We start from the raw sequence: 27,608 nt of genomic DNA, 5'->3' as shown, positions 1-27,608 counted from the left end.
GTAATCTATTCCAATTGGTAATCCAGTAAGGAAGCATTTGAGCACTTCTTGGAACAATGGCCATGTTTTTCTTCCACAATGATTCATACGAGCTTGGCTGTGGGGTTTTACAAAGAAAGGAAAATAGACACTGACATCTCTGATGGCAGAACTCTGAGTTCTTCCAGAGCAAAGCTGGGCCCCAGTTTGACAAAGAAGGATTTGGTTTGTGATACAGAAGGTGGGGAGGTCTCCTGGCTTTAAAGTCAGACTAACGCTGGATGAAAACACAAAATGTATCTTCAGAAGCTGCATCCTGAGAGATCCTTTAAATATGGTAAGCTGATGCTGGCTCTGGGAAAGTGAATTGGCCCACGTGTCCATTGTCAGGGGGGTTGCAAACTAGTATAAGCCTTTCCAGGAGCAATGTCTTTATATGCCAATACCCTTTGACCTACAAATTTCATTTCCAGGAATTCATTCTAAGAAAACAATACAGAATGCTAAAGAAACTTAATGGAAAAAAAAATAAAAAAGAACGAAAACAAAAAACTGTTCACCATGGTATTGTTTATAACAGTGAAAACTTAAGAACAATGTGAACGAATGATTAAGATGCATTACAGTGTATCCTTTCCATGGGATATTTTTCAGCAATTAAAAGCAGTATCTAAGTCAGTACAGAAAACAAAATATAAGCAACTTTGAAAGGTTATTTAGCCTTTCTTTTAAGAAAAAACTTATATTGAGGTAAAACTGAAATACTATTTTTGACATTCAGTTTGTCAAAGATCAAAGACATTGTTAATACCGTGATGGCAATTATATGGGGAAACACATACTATTATATGTTATTGGGTAGAGTTTTAATTGGTACAGCTCCTATGAAAGGTAATCTGATGGTTATCTATCAAAATTTAAAGTGTACATTTGATTTTTTTTAAGATTTTATTTTTAAGTAATCTCTACACCCAATGTGGGCTCAAACTCACAACCCTGAGATCAAGAGTCACATGCTCTATCGACTGAGCCAGCCAGGAGCCCCTAAAGGTATATTTTAAAACAAAGCTGCTGAACTGGCAAAATTTTACTGCCAGGAATTTAGCCTACAGATATTACTGACACACGTGCATGAAGAGCAAGTCTGTTGTTTGAAACATTGTCTATAAGAAAAAAGAAATAACTAATCTTCAAAAGGAGACTGGATAGGGACGCCTGGGTGGCTCAGCGGTTGGGCATCTGCCCTCGGCTCAGTGCGTGATCCCGGAGTTTCGGGATCGAGTCCCACGTCGGGCTCCCTGCATGGAGCCTGCTTCTCCCTCTGCCTATGTCTCTGCCTCTCTCTCTGTGTCTCTCATGAATAAATAAATAAAATCTTTAAAAAAAAAAAAGGGGGGACTGGATAATACGTTATGGTACAACCATGCAATATATATACTAGTAGCTGTTAAAAAGAAAGACCATGTCAAAACCATATGTGCTTTTGTAGGATGATTGTCAAGATATATTCAGTAAAAAACAATCAAGAAAGCAAGGTACAAAACAATATGTCTGGTATTCTATTTTCATAGGGAAAAAAGCTCATTTATGTTTGAATAGGTATGGATTTTCTCAGGATACACAAGCAAGCAATGACAATGATTCCTCTGGAGAGGGTGACTGAGGTAGCAAAGAGACTTTTCAAAGCACACTGTGGCACTGTGTAATTTTTTTAATCATGAGTATGTATTTCCTTTTTTAAAAAAAGACAAGGGGCACCTGGGTGGCTCAGTTGGCTACTCCAACTTTTGGTTTCAGCTCAGATCGTGATCTCACAGTGATGAGATCAAGCCCCATGTGGGGCTCTGTGCTCTGCATGGGGCCTCCTAGGAATTGTCTGCCTCTCTCTCTCTCTGCTCCTTCCTCTGCTCATGTGTGTGCTCTCTCTCTCTCTCGCTCTCTCTCTTTCTCAAATAAATAAAATATTTTTTAAAAATTAAAAAATAAAAATAAAGACAAAATTAAAATACACGAGCTATAAAAAGGATGTCTATATATGTTTATAGTTACATAGATAAATACCTATATTATACTGTTACATAAGAAAGGTAAGTTAAAAATTGTACATACAGTATATTCACAGTTATATAAAAGGAGAAAAAATGTTTGGAGAAAAAAGACTGGGAGCAAATGAGGAAATGTACCAAAGTATTAACCTAGGGACTAAGAATGATTTATCTTCCAATTTTTTTTCTGTAGTTTCCAAAATGTCTTTAATAATCACATTTTACTTAGGGCATCTGGGTGGCTCAATCAGCTTAGCATCTGGCTCTTGGATTGCCTCAAGTCTTGATCTCAGGGTCGTGAGATCAAGCCCTCACGTCAGGCTCCATGCTCAGTGTAGAGTTTGCTTGAGACTCCCTCGCCCTCTGGCCTTCCTGCTCATGCTGTCTCTCTCTCTCTCAAATAAATAAATCTTTTTTTAAAAAAATCACATTTTACTCTTAAAATAGAAAAAATAAACTTTAAAATAATTACGTTGGGGTGCCTTGATGGCTCAGTCGGTTAAGCATCTGCCCTCGGCTCAGGTCATGATCCGAGGGTCCTGAGATCGAGCCCCACATCAGGCTCCCTCATCAGCAGGGAGTCTGCTTCTCCCTCTCCCTCTGCCACTCCCCCTGCTTGTGCTCATTCTCTCTATCTCAAATAAATTTTTAAAAATCTTTTTTAAAATTATGTTAAATTAAAATATAGTATCCATCCCTCTTTGCCGTCTAAATGCAGAGGGTAAAATCAGAGAGACAAGAATATACCACTCAAGCTCTTTTTGACTCCATGATTCTGCATTAATGAAGTTTGTTGTGTTTTCTTAAGTTCTTTTTACTTTTTCCAGCTTGGCAACTGCTGCCAATAAAGACAAGACATAGTTCTTAAATCAGCCAAAAGAAAGCTGTATTTATAATACCCAATACCAATGACTATGCAGTTGGATGAGCTTTATCAGACATTATTGCACTGCAAATTGAAACCATCTTTTTGGAAAGCAATTTGGCTATATGAATCTGAAGTCATAAAAGGTGACCCAGTGATTTGACTTCTGGAACCCTTAGGGAAAAACCTGAAATAGTAGAGAAGTATGCTAAAAGATCTTATTTAAGAGTAGTATGCAACCATAAAAAAATTATAATTATGAATAGCTTGTAGCAACATGGGAAAATGTTTATGATACAGTATTTGCACCTGAAAGGAAATAGAACACAGACATGAATGTATGTGACAATTACAACTACTTCATTAAATGCATATGAAAAAGCCTTGGAAAGAAGTACACCACATGGTCACAATACTTGTGTTCAGGTGGTGGGATCTTGGGGGAGTTCTGGGGGCTTTTCTCCTGTTCTCTTTTCCAAATTGTTTATATTCTTTTTTAATAATATATTAATAAATACTAAAAAGTTCTATATCCAGGGTGTTCCACAGGAAACGATTACTCTCAGTGTCACTGAGTCTCTATATCCCATTAGTGAAAACAAAGGCCCTATATCTCATGTAATAAATCACTGATATTTATTAAGCAACCACCTTCTGCAAAGTAGTGGTTACATATTTTAGTTCAATTAATCCAATGAAGTAGAAATTCTTTTTTTTCTTTTTAAAGATTTTATTTAAAAAAAAAAAAAAGATTTTATTTATTTATATATTTGAGAGGGAAATAGAGAGAGACCAAGGGCACAAGAGCAGCGGGAGGGAAAAGCACTCTCCACTGAGCAGGGAGCCCAATGCAGGGCTTGATCCCATCATGACCTGAGCCAAAGACAGATGTTTAACTGACTGAGCCACCTTGGTGTCCCAAGGTAGAAATCCTTATTACCATTTAGCAGATAGGGAAAACTGAGTCTCAGATAGCTAAATGACACAATGAAGAGGTGACAGCATCAGGTCCTTCTAGCTTCAAACCCAGTTCTTCTCACCATGTCACAATAACAACCCCAAACAGTTCTTAGGGTCTAGGGTGTGCCAGGAAGAATGCTAATGTTTTACATACTCTTCTCATTTAAGAACCCTTTAGATATAGGTGGTGTTCTCATTTTATAAATCAGGAAACAGCAGCTGAGGGATGGTTAAGTCACCAGCACAAGATACTACAGTTGATAAATTAGAACCAGGATTCTAACCCAAGTTGGCCTATGTTGGTAACCGTGACACACCTGTTGTGCCTTCCCATGACAAGGAAAATGCAGACACTCTGAACCCAAAACAAAGGGCACCATCCTCAGCCCAGCCACTATCAAAAAAGAAGAATGTGGCAGGGAGGTGAATGCAATAGGAGGTGGGCTCTGGGGCTGTCCCGGCCGGGCAGGGCCCACTCTGTGCACACTCACACACCTTATGCCCGAGGCTGGATGAGCTGGCGCTGTGCACAGAGATGTCCATGTGGCCTGGCCTAAGGCCAGCACAGATGTCATGTCCTCCTGCCAAGACTGATAATGCTTGGGCTAACCTGCCAAAAAGAAAAGAAAAGCCTCAAGAAAAGCCGTGAGAGCTCTCTTTAAGGATTCCTGGTTCCTGGGTGTGTGGAGAGACAACACTGATGGAATATTCCAGTGCCACCTGGCTTGGCACGAGAAAGTAAGTCTCTCCTCCTTGACCCCCAGGAGCCATAAGACCCCACTGGGACCTGGAATCCAGGGGCTCTGTGCCTGGACCCAGAGGCTGAACAAACAAAATGTTAAAGACTTGACCTCTCAGGGGAAACAGGAAGCCCAGGTCAGCAGCTTTAGAGCGACCAATCCAAAACTCCTCAGGCTAGAGGCCAAGTGAGACCTGAATATGGTCAAAGGGCATCTGAGCTGTGGCCATGGCTGAGTGGGCAGTTCAGCACCCAAGAGAACTCCAAGGATATAGAGTATGGGGAACCCTCATACACTGCTGATAGGAGTGACAATAGACCCAAGCCTTTGAAAGATGGTTTGGCATTATCTGGTATGTATTCTATGACACAGTAACTCTGCTCATCATAATATACTTAGATAAACTCTTCCACCACGTGGGCTCCAGAATGTGCATAGCAGCATTGTTCATAAAAACAGAAACTGCAAACAGCTGAAACATCCACAGATATGAGAATGTATTAAATATATATATACACACTCTATTCATATACTGAAATAGTATATAGTCATGAAAATGAATAAACCACAACTTCATGAGTGAATCCCATCAACACAATGTTAAACATCACACTGTAAACCACGTTGCAGTTTTTTAAAAGATTCATTTATCTATTTAGAGGGAGAGAGAGCACATGCGCACACACCAATGGGGGAGGGGCAGAGGGAGGAGAGAGAGAATCCCAAGCAGACCCTGAGCTGGGGGTAGAGTCTGATGCAAGCTTGATCTCATGCCCCTGAGACTATGATCTGAGCCAAAATCAAGAGTCAGTTGCCCAACCAACTGAGCCACCCAGGCACCCCACACATAGTAAAAAAAAAAAAAAAAAAAAGTAAAATAAAGCAACTCATAATATATCCAGTGAGATTTCATTTAATAGAAATCCAAAAACTCTCCAGACTAAACAATATATTGATTAGGGACACAGGCTTATGTGACAAAATCAGACAACTGAGGGAATGACAAATACAACCTTCAGGATGGTGATCTGAGTAGAAAGGGTTGGAATGTGGAGCATATAGGGCACTTAGAAAGTACTGGAAATACTGTCTTTGCTAAGTTAGGTGCTGGGCACCTGGGTATTTATTTTTACTATTTTTCTTTAAACTCACCCCATGCATTATATACACTCATGTATGTATCTAACGTATTTCAAATTCAAAAAGAAAACCTTCAGAAAAAAATCTCAATGGCAAACTGTTGCTGGTTAAGAGGAGGTGGTCCCGCACCTGGCAGCCTGCCCAGCTCTGACCCACCCTGCTGCCTCTGAACACCCCAGGGAGGTGGGAGGGGTGCAGACACTGGCTGGCCTAGGGAAAGGGAGCTACAAGGAGGAAGTGCAGGTCTGAAGTCACAAGGATGAGCTCAAATGCCATCTTTGCCATTGATTGCATGACTCTGGGCAAGTAATTAAAATTCTCTGAGACTAAGTGTCATTTGTCAAAAGAGCATAAGCTAAGACCCTAGGCTTCTATCTCTGATATTTTAGTGCAATAGCATCTTGTTTGGCATAGAATAATAAACACACTTCAAGGGATCCCTGGGTGGCGCAGCGGTTTGGTGCCTGCCTTTGGCCCAGGGCGTGATCCTGGAGACCCAGGATCGAATCCCACGTCGGGCTCCCGGTGCATGGAGCCTGCTTCTCTCTCTGCCTATGTCTCTGCCTCTCTCTCTCTCTGTGTGACTATCATAAATAAATAAAATTTTTTAAAAATAAATAAATAAATAAATAAAAAATAAACACACTTCAAATACCCAGACTCCTCATGAGAAAAACATCTGACCAGTTCCAACAGTGAGCCCTCCTGCAAAATACCTGACCAGTTCTCCAGGAGACTGTCAAGGTCAACAAAAGCAGGAAGTCACAAAGGACAAATGCTGTATGATGCTGCTTATATGAGGCACCTAGAATAGTAAGATTCATCAAGACAACAGTACAAGGGGCACCTGGCTGGCTAAGTTGGAAGAGCCTGAAACTTGAGCTCAGGGTTGTTAGCTCAAGCCCCAGTCAGTGTAAAGATTACTGAACAAATAAATAAATAAACATTTTTTTTTAAAAAGAAAGTAGTATAGAGGTTACCAAGGGCTGGGAGAAGGGGAAGTGGAGAATTATTGCTTAATGGGTATGGAGTTTCATCTGCAGTGATGACAAAGTTTGGAAGTTGGACTGTGTGATGACTGTATGACAGTGTGAATGTACTTAACCTGAACACCATACTTAATCTAAACACAGAAAAATGGTTAAATTGTATGTTTTGTGTGTTTTACCGCAATTTTTTAAAAAATAGACCAAATAAAAAATGAGACACTGCCACAAGAGCAGCCAGGCAGAGTCTAAAAAGACCTGACAATTAAATGTAATGTGGTTTCCTGGATGGGATCCTGGAACAGAAAAAGACATTAGGTGAAACCTAGGAAAATCAAAATAAACTATAGACTTTAGTTCATCACAATGCATCCACATGGCTTCATTCATTATAACAAAGATCTCATATTAAGGTAAGATGTTAGTAAAGAGGGAAACCAGGTGTGGGGTATATGGGAACTCTGAGCTTTCTTCTCCATTTTTCTGAAAATCTAAAACTAAAGTCTGTAATTAAAGTTATATATAAATAAGGGTATTGTGCAAATCTGTATAATTATATATAAAATTACAAAATATAAAATGTTATATATACTCACATATATAGAAGACAAAGGAAAAGAGGGACCAAGGGATTGAGGGAAGGAGTCTCCTGACATTGGATACAATGAATGTAAGGTATCAAAAGGGAAAGGGGATGGAGGGGATGTGGATCAGGTCCTAAGCCTGTTTTCAGGACCTTCCTCTCCGTGGGGGGCAAGTTACCAGCACAATGGCAAATCCTCACCCACAGACATACTGAGTCCATACTCTTGTAGCTCTTGTCCTGCCCACCAGCCCAGAAACGGTGGCCCTGACTACAAACTGATCTCTCCTCTGCTCTCCCAAATCCTCCTCACCAATCTTTGAGGAATTGATTATTCTTCCTTTCATATTTCTCACCACTGACATTCTACATTTGTCATCTCTTCTTCAAAACCAGACCCAGGACCCTGGCAGATCACTGAAAGAACACAGAAAGGCCACCTGAACTAGGTGTTTCTGCTACCCACACTCCCCAGACCCCCCACAAAACCCTCGCGCTCTCACACCTCACCTCTACCCCATGAGCTCCATCAAAACAGAGACAGTCTCTCAGTAACATAGTGTCACAGAATCGATGAGGCCACCCACTCCTTAGCCCTTATTTTTCTAAGTAAAATAGAAAGAGGCCCAGAGGGTCCATGTGACTTATCTAAAATCATAGCTACTTGAAGGCAGGGCTGGGCTTGGGATCTGGACCAAGGATTCCTGAACCCCAGTCTTTTCTCCTATAACATGCTGCCTTCCTGAATCTGACATTTAATGAACTTCTGGTTCTGGCAATAGAGCAGACTAGACACTCTGAACTACTTCCTGCCGAAACATTAAAAGTGCTGGATAAAATGTTTCACTCCTTTAAAGGCACCAAGTGAGCTGGCAAAAAGGGTCAGAGGCCAAAAAAAGAAGGGAAAGCAGGAACCCGGACAGGATGTGGAAACTGGCTTTCTCCCCAAGGAAACATGCCAAAGCCAAGCAACCTTGAGCTTTGGTTTTTAAGGCCTAGTAAGAGCGTATGAGAGGGGAGACAAAGCCTTGCCCCAGCCAAGGTGGAGAATCTGATGGAGAACCTCCTGCAGGGCTGGGCCACATCTCCGAGACAGGAGTGGGCTAGAAATAAGCTCATGAAATAAACTCTCCACAGGGGAGCAAGGAAAACTGCCCATGTTAAATAAACATTGGAAGTGGGTAGAAAGAGAAAAAAAAAGTTTACCCTGAGAATTCTTTAACCACAAGCCAGCTCTCATATTTAAATTCATATAGTGGGCAAAATTCCTCGAGCCAATTGAGTAAAGCTTTAAGGGAGCAGGAGAGTTAGTCATATGAAATATTTAGGGGCAGAGCATTCCAGGCAGGCAGAGGCAATCCCCAACTCAAAGGTCCTGAGGCAGGGACCATGCCTGGCTTGTTCCAGGAACCCAAGCAGGCCTCAAGGCCTGGAGTGGAGAGAGCCAAGGAAAAGGAGAAGATGATGAAGTTACAGAAGTAGCAGGAGACCAGAATGGATAGACCACAAGGGTGCTCTGCCACTGTAAAACTGTAAAACCATGGACTCTTTGAAATGCTGAGCCCCTGGATGAGTTTGAGTAGAGGGGTAAGGTGATCTAATTTACGTATCGAAAGGATCTTCCCGTGGTGATACCATACAACAGAGTGAATGTATTTAATGCTGCTGCACTGTTTACGTTTAAAATGGTAAATTTTATGTTCTTTTTTTTTTTTAAAGGTTTTATTCATTTATTCATGAGAGACACAAAGAGAGAGGCAGAGACATAGGCAGAGGGAGAAATAGGCTCCCCACAGGGATCCCAATGCAAGACTTGATCCCAGGACTCCAGGACCATGACCTGAGCCAAAGGCAGACGGTTCAACCACTGAGCCACCCAGACACTCAGGTAAATTTTATGTTCTGTGTATTTTACCACAATTTCTAAAAAAGTGATCACCCTGACTGCTGTGCTCAGCATATGTGGAATGGAAACTTGGAGACCAAATAGAAAGGTATTCCCAGTAATCTAGACAAAAAACAGCAGTGGTTCGAACAAGGCTGATAGCAGGATAGGAGATAAGATCATATTTCAATATGTCTGGAAGCCAGATAGGTTCCTGACATTGGTTGTAAGGTATCAAAAAAAAAAAAAAAAAAAAAAAAGGAAGCTTACAATGACTCCAAGCTTTCTGGAAGGACAACGTTGCCAGCAACTGGATTGATAGGACACAATAAGAGGTTACATTTGGGACTTCCTGGGTTTGCAATGTCTACTAAACATTCAAGTAGAAATGTCAAGTGTTGGTGAAAATGTCAGAGCAACAGGAACTTTCAAAGGCTCCTCGGGGAGTGAAAACTGGAACTACCTTGGAAAACCCTTTGTTAGTTATCTACTAAGGCTAACATGCATGCCATCTGTGACCCAGCCACTCCAACCCTGGGCAGGTCTGATAGCAAACTGTACATGTGCCCAGTAAAAGACAGGACCTGAGAACACTCACAGCAACAGTCCTCATAATAACCCCAAACTGGACAAAATCCATCAACAGTAGATTCAATAAATGGGGATATAGTCACATAATGATATATATATATATATATATATTTTTTTTTTTAAGATTTTATATATTCATGAGAGACACAGAGAGAGAGGCAGAGACATAGGCAGAGGGAGAAGCAGGCTCCCTGCAGGGAACCCAATTCAGGACTCGATCCCAGGACCCCAAGATCACACCCTAAGCCAAAGGCAGACGTTCAACCACTGAGCCCTCACATAATAATATATTACCCGGCAATGCAAATAAGCAAGCTACTGCTTTACGATAATGTGAATGAATCTCAGGTCACAGAATATAATCTTTGCAGAATATAAAGTCAGACAGAAAAAGAACATAAAGAATGTGGCCAATTTATTCAACAACAGATGAGAAGTCTTCACACAAAAACATGCACATGAACACTCACAGCAGCACTGCTCACGATCGCCCAAAGAAAGGAGCCAAGTGGCTATAAACTGATGAATGAAGAAATGTGGTATTGTGATGTAATAGAACATTATTTTGCCATAATAAAGGACTAAATTCTGGTCCCTGCTACTACCTGGATAAACCTTGACATTGTGCTAAGTAAAATAAACCAGATACAAAAGGCCATTTACTGTGTGATTCCATTGATATGAAATGCCCAGAACAGGCCAGTCCATAGAGACAGTGGTTGCCAGGGGCTGAGGAAAACAGAATGGAGGGGTGGGGAGTAACTGCTAATGGCTGTGAGGTTTCCTTCTGAAGTGATGAAGATGTTCTGGGCCCAAGGAATAGGGATGGTTGCATATAACATTGTGAGTGGACTGAATGCCACTGAACTGTATGCTTTAAAATGGTTAAAATGTGTGTGTGTGGGGGGGCACCTGGCTGGCTCAATCAGATAAGCATGCAACTCTTGATCTCAGGGTCATGAGTTCAAGCCCCATGTAGGACATTGAGATTACTTTTTTTTAAAGACTAAAATGGGACGCCTGGGTGGCTCAGTGGTTGAGCATCTGCCTTCTGCTCAGGGCATGATCTCAGGGTCCTGGGATTGAGTTCCATATCAGACTCCCCATAGGGAGCCTGCTTCTCCCTCTGCCTATGTCTCTGCCTCTCTCTGTGTGTCTCTCATGAATAAATAAAATATTTTTAAATGGCTAAAATGGTAAATATTATATGTATTTTACCACCATAAGCTAAAAAAGATAAAACTAATCTATGGTGTTGTAAATCAGAACAGTGGTTTCCTTGGAATGTAGAGAGGGCTAAATGGGAAGAGGGCAGAGTGCCTGAGGGTGCTGGTAATATTCCTTTTTTTTTTTTTTTTAACCTGTATGGAAGTTACATGAGTGTATCCATCCTGCAAAGATTCCTTGAGCAAAAGAGACAAGTATAGACAATTCTTTCAAGGAGTTTTGCTGCCAAGTAGGGCTGAGAAAGTGGGCAGGAGCTAAAGAGGAAATGGGATGGAAGGATGGTTGTTTTCAGATGCAAGAGACAATCAGGGTTTTTGTGCATGTAAGAATAATCTAGGAAGGGGGCAATGGACGCCGAGGAAGGGTAGGAGAGAATTGCTTTTGTGGACCTTGAGCAAGGTAGAGGAGCCGAGATCTCGGAGCCAAGGTCTCAAGCATGAGTGGGGTTCTGCAGTCAGCCAATCTGCAAGAACAGGCAGGAAGCTGATCGTAGATGTGTCAGAGCAGGGGAGATGGATAGCAGTGGGTACTGCCCCCAATTTACCAATGAGCAATCCAAGACTTGGGGGAGAAAAGCAGTTTGCTCCCACTCGCACAGCTGAAACCAGGAGTGGAAGCCAGGCTTGCCTGACTACAGGTGCATGACATCAGAGATGCCCCAGAGCTTCAAGTTCACCTCCCAACCATGAAAAGGAGCACTTTGTATTGTCTGCCCTGAAACAGCTTCTCAAATGTTTAGGAGTGGCGCCCTAGGCTTCTAAGGATTCTGGGATGTAATGAACAAGTCTGTTCTACCTTGTCGATGTGCCTTATCCTATAAAGGATTGGGATTACGCTTCCTCCTCAGCCTCCCATCTTTCAAGGCCAAAGAAGTCTAACCATGGAACGTGCCCTGATGGTAAAAGCCCTTCATCACTCCATCGTCTGGCTCCCTTCCAGTTCTATTACATCTTTCTTGGAATGCAGAGGCCATAACAACAGAAACCACAGTGGCTTCCATTTTCAAGGGCCTTTTGCAGGGACAAGGGCCCCATTTATGTATTCAGACCAATGGTCAGTGGAGCTGCAGTTTGCCCAAGGTCACAAGGAGTGTCCAACAATCAAGCCCAACAGAAGAGAATTCCACTTGCCATGATCTCTTCCTCACACCCAACTGCCTACACACAGGATTCCAGAGGGCCACATTCAGCACTGAGTTCCTGGGGTAAAGTTACATCAGATTGGCTGAAAGCAGTAAGAAGTTTTTACTGAATAACATAACTGGAAGTCCTGAAATAGGCAGGCTCCTGGGCTGCTTGATATGGGCTCAGTGATGTCATCATGGTCCCCATTTCATTCTGTCTTGCCAGCCACAGAAGCTATATTGGGTTGAGTGGAAGCCTCCCCCATCCCCAAAAGATATGCCTTTCTCCTAATCCCCGGAACTTGTGAATGTGACCTTATTTGGGAAAAGGGTCTTTGTAGATGCAATGAAGCTAAGGACCCTACAATGAGATCATCCTGGACTACCAAGTGGGCCCTAAATCCTATAATGAATATCCTCATAAGAAACAGAAGAGGAGACAGACCCAGAGACAAAGGCCACGTGCAGACAAGGCCGTGACTGCAGTGAATAGCTATAAGCCAAGGAACACTGGCACCATGCAAACCTCAAAGAGTCAGAGAACCTCATCTCCCCTAGAGCCTCTGCAGGGAGCACAGCCCCACTGACCAACTTGATTTTGAACTTCTGGACTCCAGAACTGTGAGAAAATAAATTTCTTTTGTCTTCAGCCACCAGGTTCATGGTAATTTGTTAGGCAGCCTAGGAGACTAATACAGAGGACAAGAGATTCGATCATGTGGGTTAACTTAGGCCTGAACCCCATGCCTGCCCCTATGTCCAGGGGTGGCGTTAGCTTTCCCCAAGGTCCACAGGCTGCACAAGGAAGGGGTAGTCTTCAAGAGGAGGGGGATGAATGCAGGAGAAGCACCCAGGATGTCTACCCCAGTAACATCTCCTGAGCACCCGAGGGATACTATCACATGTTGAAGGTACAGAGCCGCACAGCCTGAAGGTGTCCTCCGAACCCTGAAACAAAAGGAAACATCCAGAATACAGAGCACCTTCCTCTACAAACACTGGATGTGAAAAATGCTCATGAACTGCAAGGAAGAGCCCACCACATCCACCTGTTTGCCCAAGCCAGGACCCCAGGGTCCTCCCAAGACTCCTTCTGTCCTCACCCTACCTTCAATCTGTCCCTCCTCCTGCCAGCTCCACCTTTCATAACTAGTTCCAATCTGTCAGTCTCCCTCCGTCCCCACAGCTATCACTCTAGTTGAGGTCACTATCTTCTCTCACCAGGTGACAGCCCCCAGGCACCTCCCTGCCTTCTGTCTTGGCCCCTACCACCATGCTCCCCCAGGAACTGGAAGGATCTTCTGAAAATGAAGGTCTGTCCATGTCTCATTCCTGCTGAAAACTTCTCAAGCCCCCCCCCACACACACACAGGTTTCAGGGCCTGCTCACCTAACGTCACCTCCACCATGTCCCTCACCAACTCCGCAGATACGTGAGTCCTCTCCCAGCTGGGGCCTGTGCACATACAGTGCCTCTGCTTGGATAATTCCCACTACTACAAGTCCTCGAGGACTCAGCGCCAGGGGCCTCTCCCCTGAGGGGATCACCTGGAGTGCCCACCCCTTCTTCTGGGTTCCCACCATACCCTGGGCTGGTACACTCCTCCTGTGCTGCCCTAATGTTGTGTGCATGCACCACCACCCTCCCCCTAGGCTCTGAGCCGCCTGAAAGCAGGAACTGGGTCCCCTACCCCTTTGTCCTTGCCACACAGCATATAGCAGGTGTTCGAAATAGACTGGTGAGTAAAGATCAAACCTACATTGCATTCCCTTGCTTTTTCTGAAACAAAATGTGTCCTAGACAATTGCAAAATCTCAATGTTTCCCATGTTGGTAGAGCAACCACAGAAGCCCAGATAAGGGGTCAGATCCTATCTTTGTAACCTTTGGCCAGTTATTCCACCTCCCTGGGCCTCAACTTCTCCTTCTGTAAAATGAGTTTCATAAGCCTTACTTCATAAGGAAAACCACCTAACGTATCATCTGGCTGAGGGAGGCAGCCTGATGCATTTTACTTGCCTTCACAAATGTGCACACTTTGCCTGAAGACAGCAAGCATATACTAAGAACTCCCCAGGAGCCAGCCTCTGTGTGGAAGGCATTGAGGGGCAAATAACAACGTTGACTCTTTACCCCCTCACCCTAGATTTCACAGTAACCTTTTCTGAGAAATGTCATGTCTAAAATCAGGAGTAGGGATGTCTGAGTGGCTCAACAGTTGAGTGTCTGCCTTTGGCTCAGGGCCTGATCCAAGTCTGGGGATCAAGTCCCCCATCAGGCTCCCTGCATGGAGCCTGCTTCTCCCTCTGCCTGTGTCTCTGCCTCTGTGTGTCTCTCATGAATAAATAAATACAATATTTTTTAAAAAATAAAATAAAATCAGGAGTAAATCCTGCCTGTGAATTCATGGGTAAGTCTGCCAACCCACAGGAAGCCCACTAACAGGAAGGTAACCCTGAGCGCGCTCCTCATCTCCTCCAGGACCTCTCAACCCTCTGGGTCACACAGAGACAGCACATCAATGGGTCTTTACTGCCACCTGCTGGATAAATAGAATAAGGCCACAGGCAGCCACCAGCAGAAATTCAGGTGTTTGCCCAGAATTGCCAAACACATGGCTCTAACTTACTCTCTGCCACATTTGTTGAAAAGCTAAGGAGAAAAAGTCAGAGGAAATTGCGTTTGAAGTCAAAATTATCTTACCAGAAACACTGTTTTTAAAAAAGGAAAACCAAGTGCACCTTGCAGTGGTCAGAAATGGAAGTGTGCCTCCTGGGAGAAATTTCTCTCTCTGACTCAAAAGGGAGGACCAGAATATCCTGTAAGGTGGAGACAAATACCTTCTTCAGAAACCATGCCTATGTTTTACTCCACAGGCTGCTATCAAGTACAAATCCTGGAGAAATTCTGCAAACCTTGGTCCCCTGAAACCTAACTGAACCATCCTCCTGCCCATAAACACCTGCGAGTCTAGCTCGGTCCAGGAACCAGCTCAGTAGAAACTGCCAGAAGCAGGGAGGCCATTCTTTCCAAAGACCTTCGTTTTGCAGCCAGACTCACTAAGTCAACAAAGCGGGAGCCAGCCCTGCTGCTCGCCTTCCTGTTACACCCTTCAACTTCTTCTCCCTGGCCTGCCACGCTCACACACACGTGTACACATGCACAGACACAGTCCTCCAGATCCAGCATTCTTGGTTATTTGGGTGGGAGTCTGCTTGGGGAGAACTGGGAGACAGAATCCAGATAGGCTATAGCCAGGGTTTGGGTTTTTGTTTTTTTTCTCTCTCTCTCTCTTTCTCCCTATTCCAACCATCTGATGGTCCAAGAATGCAAACTCTGGAAAACCAAGGGCAGTGTAGCGCCAAGGTATTTACGAAGCCAGTGTGTGCTTCCATCTCCCTGGAAGGTAGTCTCAGATTTCCTCAGGGCAGAGAAGCTTTGCTGAGTTCAGCCAGTTACTCCTATACATAGAGGGGTCACCTGTAGCTTCTACAGTACCTATCCAGCCATGCAGGCATTTAAGAGCAAAGCTTGGGGGGCACCTGGCTGGCTCAGTTGTTGCAGCGTGCAACTCCTGATCTCAGGGTTGTGAGTTCAAGCCCCTGTTGGGTGTAGAGATTACTTAAAAATAAAATTTTTTTAAAAAAAGAGCAAAGCTTGGGGAAGCTCCACCCACCATACCATCCTGGGGTCTCATGATGATCAAACTGTCCCCACCTTAAACCAAACTAATTTAGGGGTGGAGTAAAAGGGTACACTGCCCCCATAATTTCCTAAAGGGAAGAAAGTCATAACAGGCAGAAATATACTGGAGTCATCAAAAAAACACAAAATGACTTCCACAAATTGTGAATGGCATGGTTCTGTTTGTTCTGCTACAGTACAAAACCTGAAAGGTTTTCATCCAGATGAAAATATAAAAAGAAAGAATTATCAGCACTCTGGTATTATCAACCCATGATGATACTTTAAATACACCATCTCTGCCTAGCTGATGACCTGTCCCCCAGCCCGAGCAGTAACTTTTTCTCATCTGCTAAGCTTCTGTTAATTTTGCATCCCTTGCATTTGGGGGATTCAAGAAGCAATTGCCATTGCCTCTCTGGCCATCTTACTTTCCCACCCTGAGCTTCCTTCCAGGCCTCTGGGGTTCTCCTTACTTTCCCATGCAATGCCAAGGCAAATGGGGGAGGTAGGCATCAGGTCATCCCATGTCCATCTTCAATGCTTTTCCCTGCCCTGTGGGTCCCTGGGTTTCTCTGCATGCTCAAAGCCTGGTCATCCTTCGCAAATGGTCATGGCTGCCTAAAAGCACCAACGTCTACCACTCTCTGAGGACCTGACTTGCAAGAACACACCAGAAAGCAGGGCTCATGCTCCATCTGCTCTTAGCATCCCCAGATCTCTTTCTGTGCCTTCTCCCATCTTTCTTCTCACAACCCAGGGGATTGGGGAAGGGGAGCCAAGGATCATTCTTTCCCTCCAAATTTTTTTAAGACACATAGTCCTTTGGTCTAAAACCCCCTTGCCACTTTAGAAGGTGGGGTGCAGGGGACGAAAAAGAAACATTCAAAAAGAAATTAAGTCCTTTTTTGTAAAAATAAAAGAAAAATGCCTCCACTAGGCAATGAACAACATGCTTGCATAGAGAGAGGGCATCAGAGAAACAAAGGCATATCACAAATGTCAACCAATCACTTGAAAAACACATGTTTAGGGATCCCTGGGTGGCTCAGTGGTTTAGCGCCTGCCGCAGGGGGTGATCCTGGAGTCCGGGGATCAAGTCCCACATCGGGCGCTCCCCGCAGGAAGCCTGCTTCTCCCTCTGCCTGTGTTCTCTGCCTCTTGCTGTGTGTCTCTCATGAATAAATAAATAAAATCTTTAAAAAGGAAAAGAAAAGAAAAGAAAAGAAAAACACATGTTTACTCTCCTTTCCCTCACTCAGGACTTGTGCTGTGGTCAGTTCTGATTCTTTCTTGGCAAATGATATTGCTTGCAAGAAATGTCAAAATAAAAGCTTCTCTTCTGTTCCTCCTCACAGTCCCTTTGCACCTACATTTCCCCAGCAGCTTCTGTCCACTTCTGTGGACTCTTCCCAGGCTGGTTCATGCATCCTGAGAGAAGCTGGCTTAAAGTCACCTTTGCCTTCCCTGCCACACGTCCCCCAGTCAAGAAAAACAAAAGTATCAAAGGCAGCAGGTCAAGTGGCCCCATGCATCCTCCAGAATGTCTTAGCCTGAAATGCCCCTGCCCCTGCGCCTACCCCAAGTAGGTACATTATATGAACACTTTCTAATTCCCACATCCCAGAGCACCTGGGTGGCTCAGGGCATGATTCTAGAGTCCTAGGATTGAGTCCCACATTGGGCTCCCCACAGGGAGACTGCTTCTTCCTCTGCCTATGTCTCTCCCTCTCTTTGTCTCTCATGAATAAGTAAAATCTTTAAAAATAATAATTCTCACATCCCAAAATGTCCTTTTTAGCCTTCATCTTACTTGCTTTTCTCTATATACAGAAGATGACCATTCCCCCTCCTTAAAACTCTCTTCTTAGATTTGACTTGCGTGGCACTTATGCCCTCCTAGTTTTTCCTCCTCCTCCCCTACCACAGCCTGGCTCTGGAATCCAACCCTTCCATCTGCCCTTTCATTGCTAATTTGCTGCAATGTCCTGTCCTTGACCCTCTCCTTACTAACTACATGCCCTCAAAGAACAATCTCAACTGCTGCCAGTGCTACAACACCTACCAAAACCTCAAAAAAACCCCACCACATTCTCTCTCCTCCCTCCCTCCTCCTCTCCCTTTCTGATTCCAGACACATATATGCAATCACTTGTTGACTGTTTTGCTAGAACACAAAAAGTCAGGGGAGCCTGCTAATTTCCTATATTTGAAAGTCAGGACCAGAAGACCAAGACTAAAGGGGTGGATTCCAACTCAACACAAGGGAGAATTTTCTAACAAAGAGCACTAGCCAGCAGTGAACAGGCCCCTTCTGAGGTAGTGAGCTCCCCATGACTAGAAGTGAGCAGAGAGGACTCCTACACATAGTACGAGGCCAAACTAAGCAACATCCATGTTCACAGCTCCCCATGAAACTGATATTTCTCAGCTTGGCATTCAGAGATTTGAATAGATAGAAGTTTGTTGGTGGTGTTTCTTTTTCTTTTCTTTTTCTTTTTTTTTTCATTTTGTTGAGTACCTAATATTGCAATTCTTCACTGTAGGACACTGGTTAGAAACCATGGCAATATTACCTTTTATTCAATTATTTTTTTAAATAACCACAATTTTGCCCATCCAATAATTTATCTTACAAACTCATGAGTCATACACACTCCAGTTTTGCAAGAACAAAATTTACTTGGTCATTGATTGAAGGCTTTCAGATTAAAGCAGAATTGGAAAACTCACTGCTTCTGGACATTTCTCTCTGTTCTATTCCTACATGCTACTTTTATTTATTTTTATTTTTATTTTTTTTAAGAGTGGCATGATCATGTCTGTATTCTTTTTTTTTTTTTTTAAGATTTTTATTTATTTATTTATTCATAGAGACAGAGAGAGAGGCAGAGACACAGGCAGAGGGAGAAGCAGGCATCATATAGAGAGCCTGATGTGGGACTCGATCCAGGGTCTCCAGGATCACGCCCTGGGCTACAGGCGGTGCTAAACCTCTGAGCCACTGGGGCTTCCCCCTACATGCTACTTTTAAAAACAAGCAAATAGAAAAGGAATGCTAATTAAATCCTAATCTAATTTAACACAAAGACTTTTTAAAAGTTCTTCAAAGGGTGCCTGGGTGGTTTAGTCGGTTAAGCATTCGGCTCTTAGGCTTCAGCTCAGGTTGTGATCTCAGGGTTGTGAGATTGAGGCCCATGTTGGGCTCCATGATCAGCAAAGAGTCTGCTTGGGATTCTTTCTCTCTCTCCCTCTGCCCCTCCCCCTACTCTCTAATAAATAAATAAAATCTTTAAAAAAATAAAAAAAGAAAGCAAACTGCCTGCAACTCCATCACGTAATCAAATTGTTTCCATTTATTCCTGTTACTCCTTATCACTTGCATATACAACTGTTTCATCTTTACAGTACTATCAGAACAGTTTCCTAGTCTGTATTTTCACTTACTGTACTTACTGTATCATTAGCATTTTTCCATTTCATTACTTTTTTCCCCTTACTTCCCTCCCCCCCTCACCTTCAAGATACCCAACGCTTGCAGCCCAGAGAGAGTTATCCTTCTACATCTTTCCCAGTGCTTGGATTCAGTTGGGGGGAGGGGCACACCAGAACACCATTTAAACCAGAACAATTGACTAAGCTCCCTCTTTTTCTTATTTTCCGGACATCCCTCAGCTTCCGACATCCTTCCTCCAGGAGACCCTGTTGCCCTCCTACCCATTGTTGGAATTAACCAGAAAGAGGAACTGCAAAGATTGATTTTTAAAAAACAAGAGTGCCCTCAATTTTCAACTGCTTCTGGGAGCACAGCAGCAGAAGCCAGTGAGTGTCCTTTGCTCAGCTTCTCACACAAGGTCTCGTCCTGTGTCCTTGCTCTCTCCCTCCAACATCCATATACTCCACCCACCTGGTGACTTGTGCTTTTATTGAGGTTCCACTGCCTCACTGCTCCCACTTACACAGTCCTAAGACAGCACAACCTTGCCATTCTGCCCTTCTGCCATCCTCCTCGAGCCCCCGTTTCTTGGTTCAATTTCTGTTTCACCTTTTTACAGCCGAGATGCTCATTTTCACAGCGGTCTAATTAGCACCAGCACTGGGACGAGGTGGCAGAGGAGGAGGAGAGGAGGAAGGGGGGAAGAGAAGGAGAATGAAAGGAGATGAGAGGAAGAGTGGAGGAGGGGAGAGGAGGAGGAAGAGGGGGAGGAGGAGGAAGAACCACAGAACCATGTGGTCATATGGTCTACGACTGTCCGTTTAGCAAGGACAGCCAAGAGGATATTTTTTTCTCCCTGGGACAGTTTTGGTCATGAGACCCCTTGCAGGGAAAGCCACTGCTTTCCCCTCAGAAGGTCGTGCCTTGCTCCCACACTTTGTGGGGACCCTGAAAAAATCATTTAAATGGTTAAATGTTCATTTCACTGCTATGGAGTTGAAGCAGATTTCAGATCTGAAGCTTGTTTCTGATTCAACTTCAGTTGGGAAGCGGGGAGGTAAGAAGTGATCCCCAAGTCAGCCACAGAGGCAAAGGTGACTTACTCTGCTGCATCACAGACTACCAAGGCATGGCTCCCCCAGAATCTGCCTCTAGGCTTGTACTTACAAGGGGGTGGGCAGCTGAGAGCAGAGTTCAGGGTCACATGTGGGATTAGGGCATGGTTCTGCCATTTCCTGGCTCTGGGATCCTCCATAAATGAAAACATTTTGAGTCTTTGTTTCTTCATTTCTAAAATGATGTGATTTAGGGACACCTGGCTCAGTCAGGGGTGGCAGGCAACTATTGATTGTGGGGTTGTGAGTTCAAGTTCCCTGTTCAATGTAGAGATTACTTACAAATAAAATCTTTTAAAAAATAAAATAAGGTGATTTAAAAACCCAGTGACTTCATATATAAGGAACTGTAAAGACTAAATGATTAAATAGAAAATAAAAGTCTGGGCAGCCTGGGTGGCTCAGTGGTTTAGCGCCGCCTTCAGTCCAGAGTGTGATCCTGGAGACCTGGGATTGGGTCCCGCATGGGGCTCCCTACATGGAACCTGCTTCTCCCTTTGACTGTGTCTCTGCCTATCTCTCTCTCTGGGTCTCTCATGAATAAATAAATAAAATCTTTTTATAAATAAATAAATAAATAAATAAATAAATAAATAAATAAATAAATAAATAAATAAATAAATAAAAAATAGTTCAAAAATCCTTTCATACCAGCTGAGGGCTACATAACTGCTGGTTTAATCTATTTGCCATTTAGTGTTACGGCCTGCAGAAAGTTCTTGTTAACTAAGTAAATGGTCAATTTTTCATCAACAGGAATAGAAGAAATCAGCCACCAAGTCATCAATGTTTCCTGGATTCTAATCCTTGCCCCAAAAATTATTTTCTTTCACAGAGTAGTTTTAAGTGTCCAAGTATTCCAATCCTTAAAGTGTAAGCCATTTTACAAAGCCATTACTCCTTAACTGAAGGAGTAAGGCTTTGCTGGTAAGTAAGTATCCAGTTAGAAGGGGGGAGGGGAGTAAACAAAAGCAGATCAAATTTTTTCTACCTTTATTTATAAAGAACACGACTCCTCCTGACACAGACGCAAACACTCACATGTCCCAAGGAGAAGCTCATTAAAAACAACAACAGCATAACTGGAGGACATTGGGACCTTATCTAATGCCAGTCTGTGTGCTCGACTTGGGGATCGCTGGGAATGTGTCATCAAATGTGACCTCCACCTCCATGAAAGGAAGAGAGACCTTCATTTGGAAAGGCATGCCCACCCACCAGGCCAGAAGCTGCACACTCAATCTTCAGCATCATCAAACTGTCCTGTTTCGAAGACCATCTTGGAATAATGGGGTATCAGTGGAGGTGGATGGTGCCAACTAGGGTCATAGATCATGTCTCCTTGTGGGGCACAGCACACCCAAGGTTTGACCTCTTGAGAGATGCAACCCTGGATGTCATCAGCATCTGCAAGCAGTTAAAAAACAAACAAACAAACAGATTAAAGGTGGGGGGGGGGAGGCAGGGACCGAGAGCCAAAAATACCTAGGGGACAGACACCTGAACTTTGTTTAAAAGCACACAGAGTGCTCCCTGGATTGCAAATGTGTTCATTCTGAGGAAGCCACCTAAGCAGAGCTTCTCAAAGGGGGGTCCTTTGCAGTGCAGAGGCTGCAACTGCAGAAGACAGCACTTCTGTCTGCAGAAGCTAGATTCACAACGATATTTTAAGAGAACAACACTGTTTCAATGTTAAAACTGATACATTATAAAGTCAACTACAAAATTTGTATTTTTTTCCAATATGAAAGAGAGGCTGTCACAGAAATTTCAGCCCTGTAACAGGTGTCAGGCTAAGGTCACAGACTGGGTCCGTCTTTCAAACGGTCTGCCTGTGGGGTAATTTGGTAAGAGGATCTCCGAACCTTGGACCCCCCAGAAATGCCACACCTACCATATGGATTGCCTTGATCTGCTTTCAACTCCAAATCCCAGTCCTCGTTAAAAATATCAGCAGCCGATTCCTTGGGCGGACAGTTGGACACCCCTTCTGACAGCTCCCAGGTATTCAGGTCCCCATCAGAATCCTCATCATCCACAGCAAAGCCTTCCTCTTCCGAGTGGGCGCCCTCATCATGGGTAGGACTACCATTAGGGACACTCTGTGCTCCACTGGCTAAGAAACCAACAGAAGGGAGAAGGTCTTAAAACCACCAGCATCTGCACAAGGCCTACTCATCATGTGCTTGGAAAATGTTTGCCAGATTTACTGTGAGGGCAAGAAGTGAAACAAGTGTACAGAGTTCTTTAGCCATCTGAGCACTTTATTATTGTTTTTTGAAAGATTTTATTTATTTATTCATGAGAGACAGAGAGAAAGAGAGATAGAGAGGCGGAGACAGAAGCAGAGGGAGAAAGCAGGCTCTATCCAGGGAGCCCGACATGGGACTTGATCCTGGGACTCCAGGATCACACCCCGGGGTGAAGGTGGCGCTAAACCGCTGAGCCACCCGGGCTGCCCCACCTGAGCACTTTAAAACAAAAATGTTGGGCAGCCCAGGTGGCTCAGCGGTATAGGGCCACCTTCAACCCAGGGCTATGATCCTGGAGACCCGGAATCGAGTCCCACATCAGGCTCCCTGCATGGAGCCTGCTTCTCTCTCTGCCTGTGTCTCTGCCTCTCTCTCTGTGTCTCTCATGAATAAATAAATAAAACCTTTTAAAAATAAATAAATAAAAAATAAAACAAAAATGTTGTTCTGTTTACCTTTTACAAAGTATGGTTGATCTTTTTTTTCAATAAAACTTTTTGCCTTAAATGAGGCCATTAATTGCAAGCTCTTGTAATTTGCACAGGGAATCAAGCAAATCAAGCACAGTTTATATTTTTAGGTAGTTTATGGGTAATTGAGGCAAAGGGCATCTGGCAAATGATAAGCTTTCATGACACGAACTTGAATTGAATTTTTACTATTCTATTTCTCTCTTCATCCTCAAGGAGCACAGGACAAGGTGCAGCAGGAGGAAAGCAGATGGAAGAGCAGAACCCATCTAATCACAGTAGACAGCCACCACGTCTCCTCCTCCCAATACTGGAGAGGGCTGGACGGTCTATTTTCAAAAAGTCTCAAAATAATGGAAGAAAGTCTGGGAGAGGATAAGAGACCTCCAAGTGTATCGTGCTATGGTAATGCCAGGTAGAGCTGGGAAAAGAATCAGCCTAAAAACAGCCATGTTACGAGTACTGCATAAGAATGACCAACAGCTATAAGCAAAAAAGTAATAGTTCAGGGCATGGGTTCTGGGGCTAGACTACCCCAGTCCCAATGCTGGTTCTGCCAATCTGCAATTGTGTGACTAAGCTGAAACATACTTAACCAAGTCTTCAAGAACTTCAACACACAGCCCAGCCATTCCACTCCTACATGGACCAAAGAATGGAAAACAGGTATTTTAACAAGATCTGTACAAAAATGTCCATGACAGTACCGCTCACAATCACCAGAAGGTGGAAACAGGTCAAATCAATGCCCATCAACAGAATGAATAACCAAGCAAGATGTGGTGTAACCATATGATGAAGGGATTCAGCTATAAAAAGGAATGTACTGATTCATTGTACATGAATGAATCTTGAAAATATTATGCTGAGTAAAGGAAGCCAGACATATAAGGCCATATAGGGTATCCCTCCATTTACATGCAATTCACATTTGCCTAACCAGCATAGGGGAAACCCAGAGACATAAGGCAGATCAGTGGTCGCCAGGGACTTAAGGAAGGGTAGATGGGGTGTGGCTACTTATCGGGCAAAGACTTTCCTCATGGGATGCTGAAAATGTTCTGGAACTAAACAGCCGTGGTGGTTACACAACACTGTAACTGTATGAAGTGGCACTGAGCTGTACTCTTTAAAACTGGTAAATGATAAATTTTATGTGTTTTACCACATTTTTTTTTTCATTTTTACTCTGTGCCTCAGTTTTCACATCTGTAACTATGAAGATAGGATTGTTGTGGGTGTTGTTTTTAAAAGGGGGCAATGGGAAAAGAAACACTTAGAATTGTACCTTGCACTTACTCAGTGTCAGCTGTTATGACTATTATCTCCGTGTGTGCATGGTGCTTTTTCTGGACCAGCACTCTCTAACAGGACTTTCAGTGATGATGGTAATATTCTCTCATCTGTGCTCCAAAAGGCTAGCTAGCATGAGCCACATGTGACTGCTGAGCACTTTAAACGTGGCTAATGTGAATAGAGAAGTGAAGTGTTCGTTGTACTTAATTCTATTTAGCTTAGATTAAAAGAGCACCAGTAGCTAGTGGCTACTACAGCTCTATATCTTCCCACCTGATCCTCAGAACCACCCCGAGGTAAGCATTATTATCCCCATCATAAAGAAGAAAGGATAAATGACTTATCTAAAGCCACAAAATTCAAGCCCCAGACTCTTGAGCCAGAGCTGCAAGTGAAAACAACATGGCCAGGCTTCAAAGCCTATATACTCCTGCCACTGCCCTAAGCTGTCTTTTCTCAGTAGAAGGGATGGATTTGGACACAGGGGCAGGACTTCACTAAAGAAAGCTCCAACAGGACTTCCAAATGAGGGCACTGTGGAAACACTAAGCAGAAAACACAACTCAGGGACGCCTGGGTGGCTCAGTGGTTAAGCGCCTGCCTTTGGCTCAGAGCATGATCCCAGAGTCCCGGGATTGAGTCCCACATCGGGCTCCCTGCACGGAGCCTGCTTCTCTCTCTGCCTACGTCTCTCTGAGTGTCTCTCATCAACGAATAAACAAAATAAGGAAGAAAGGGAAGGAAGGAAGGAAGGAAGGAAGGAAGGAAGGAAGGAAGGAAGGAAGGAAGGAAGGAAGGAAGGAAGGAAGGAAGGAAGGAAGGAAGGAAGGAAGGAAGGAAGGAAGGAAGAAAAGGCAACTCAGCAGCAAAGAAAACTGGCTGGAAAGAGGTCAACAAGACATAGGGATGATCCCTCTCATCGCTTCCTTGGTCTCTCCCCACATTCACCTCCTTCTCCACCATCTACTTGCCTAGCCGATCCATGGTCTTCTCAGTCTCTCTCTCCTGCCCAGAGCAGTCAGCAGGGGCAAAGCTGGCCTGCAGGAAGAAGAAACAGTTACCCAGGACTTGGATGTGTGGGGTACCCCCAGTATTAAGCTACCGTTTCATGGCCTCAAACCCCACTCTTCCATCCTCACCTTTCTGAGGGTGGGGCTGGGACTCTGCAATCCCTATTTCTGTTTTGCCGTATTAGATGCATCAAGGCTGGAGGTAGAAGGGCCTCTCTCCTTCCTATTCCTGCAGATACCACCCCAGCGACACTTCATCCCTGGCAGCATCAGCAGTACCTTCCTATAGCAGCTGCTCGATCCAGTTTAGTTTGCCAACATTGGCAGAGCCAACTTCATCACTGGGCCCTCTCTTCAGGGGTCTCCATCCTAGGCCCTCAGGACCCCTCCTCCAAGCTCTGAGACCCCAGCAGTAGCTGCAGGCAGCACCTCTTCCTGAGAAGTTGGGATTCCAGCTCTGTGAATCTCTTCTCCTCTGAGCCTGTAAATTTTAATCATTTCAACCTCATTCCCTCTAACTTCCTACCAAATTCTGTCTCCTGATACATAGGGGCAACATGTAGCTGTAGTTCCTAAGTAATGCTCAAGGGAAATCTTCTTCTACAGCCAACCATATGCTTCTCTGCTCTCATCACTTAAAGACCATTTTGTAAAAGGAACAAGAAATGTTCACAGCCTGCCTAAGAAGACCTGGTTTCAATTCAGGCTCTGCCATTCATTCAGAGTGTGACCTTGGATAGCTTGCTTCAACCACCATGCCTGGGCTTCCTTCTCTGGACACTGGAGAGGACTATTCTGACCTTGCAAGGAGCTTACAATGGAGAGAACACTTCTGAAAACACCACGGACATAACAGGAATGTAACATTAGTTGAACTGAAACCCCCTTTCTTTGCCCTCACACCTAAACTGCACTTGGCACCGGCCTCAGTTGGCTCATGACCTAGTCATCCTTAGATTTAATGAATAAATTCCACCTTGGGAATGGTTGAATGACAACCCTCCGGACTACTGCAGGTCAGCTGATAGGCTCCCTCACGTGCACCACTGCCATAGCCACCTGTCCTCCCATTCACCCACCCTGCCCAACCTTAACAGGATTAATCATCACTCTGCTCAAAAATTTTCAACAGCCCTCCACAGAGGAGCATAACATTGGCCATGGCATTCACACTTCCCCATCACCACCTATCAACCTGTGGAGCATCGTTCTCTCCCCTGGCTCTGAGGCTCTATGACCCCAGCTCCCAGCCATCTGCCCTGTACCTCCTCACCTCCAGGCCTCTGCAGGCACCACCACCCTGTCCCCTTGGAGAGAAGCGTACATCCCTTCCTGTACGTCCTGAAGTCTCATCCCATCTGCATTCCAAAGTAATTTTATACCTATCACTACATTTTTCATATCTTACTCCGGTTTAGTACCCTCTTTGATGCTTAAACCAGCATTCCATTCCTCCCTCAGATTTAGGAGCTGTGTCTCTCGGTACTACGCCAGGCGCCGGGTTTACAGCACTCAACAGAGGGTTCCTCCCCTCGCGGAGCTCACCATCCAGAACTTACTGACCGTAAACAAGGACAGGTGAGGACAGTAAAAACGGTCTTTGAAAAACCAGAAGCTGTCTGGCGCGCAAATGAAAACAAGTTTTTGGAAACCCTGCGTCAAGCTGGGCCTTTGGTTTCAGTAAACAGAAAAGGAGAGCGCAGGAGACCTCATGCGGTGCCCAGGGCGCGCTGTGCGTAGCCACCCGTGGTCACAGGTCCCTCACCTGGCCGCGGCCCAGCCCCCCCACCCCCCCCGCCCCGCCCAGGGCCCCCGGCCCGGGCGGTCAGCATCACCTCCCCTCCAGCAAGCGCGCAGAGGCGCCGCGGCACCGCCAGCCCGCCGCGCTCGCCCACCCACGCTCTCGGGCCCGCGGCCCGGCAGTTTCCAGCGCGAGCGCGCGCCCAAACGGCGCTCCCCTGGCCCCGCGGCCCCCGCCCGCCCCGCCCCGCCCGGCACGGCCCGCCCGGCCTGGCCCGCGAGCCCCGCAACTTCCCGCCCCGGGCCGCAGGTGGCGGCCGCGCTCACCCCCGGGCTGGGGGGCGCCCCCCGAGGCGGCTCGGCAGCCCCCAGCGCCCGGGCTCCGGCGGCCTGACGGTCCATGCCTGGCGGCCCGCGGCTCGGCGCCCTGGACGCTGCTCGGCCACGTGACGCGCCCGCCTGGCTGCCAGCCGGAGCATAC

The 27,608-nt window shown here is 44.8% G+C and overlaps 1 protein-coding gene and 1 long non-coding RNA gene across 2 annotated transcripts; one reads left to right on the top strand and one right to left on the bottom strand.

Annotated features, from left to right (window-relative positions):
* On the top strand, positions 1–25,782 carry LOC125755832 (uncharacterized). The gene is made up of 3 exons (XR_007413215.1): positions 1–316; positions 9,018–9,186; positions 23,298–25,782. It is a non-coding gene; the product is annotated as an uncharacterized LOC125755832 (long non-coding RNA).
* On the bottom strand, positions 21,336–27,608 carry COPRS (coordinator of PRMT5 and differentiation stimulator). Its single transcript, XM_049114806.1, has 4 exons — positions 27,455–27,608; positions 25,345–25,415; positions 22,254–22,471; positions 21,336–21,766 (listed from the first exon to the last, which is right to left on the bottom strand). Exons 1-4 carry the CDS (start codon positions 27,527–27,529, stop codon positions 21,597–21,599), a joined length of 534 nt encoding a protein of 177 aa, XP_048970763.1. The 5' UTR covers positions 27,530–27,608; the 3' UTR covers positions 21,336–21,596.

Source organism: Canis lupus, chromosome 9 (assembly GCF_003254725.2).
Source record: "Canis lupus dingo isolate Sandy chromosome 9, ASM325472v2, whole genome shotgun sequence".
NCBI lineage: Eukaryota > Metazoa > Chordata > Mammalia > Carnivora > Canidae > Canis > Canis lupus.
Note: the sequence above shows the minus strand (reverse complement) of the source record. Positions and strands in the feature narration are given on the sequence as shown.

Excerpts from the sequence above, each read along its gene's own strand:
- COPRS (XM_049114806.1), bottom strand. The coding sequence starts at position 27,529 with ATGGACCGTCAGGCCGCCGGAGCCCGGGCGCTGGGGGCTGCCGAGCCG. Across the intron at positions 25,416-27,454 it reads GGGCGCCCCCCAGCCCGGGG|GCCAGCTTTGCCCCTGCTGA; the intron begins GTGAGCGCGGCC and ends TTCTTCCTGCAG. Across the intron at positions 21,767-22,253 it reads AGATCAAGGCAATCCATATG|ATGCTGATGACATCCAGGGT; the intron begins GTAGGTGTGGCA and ends AACTGCTTGCAG.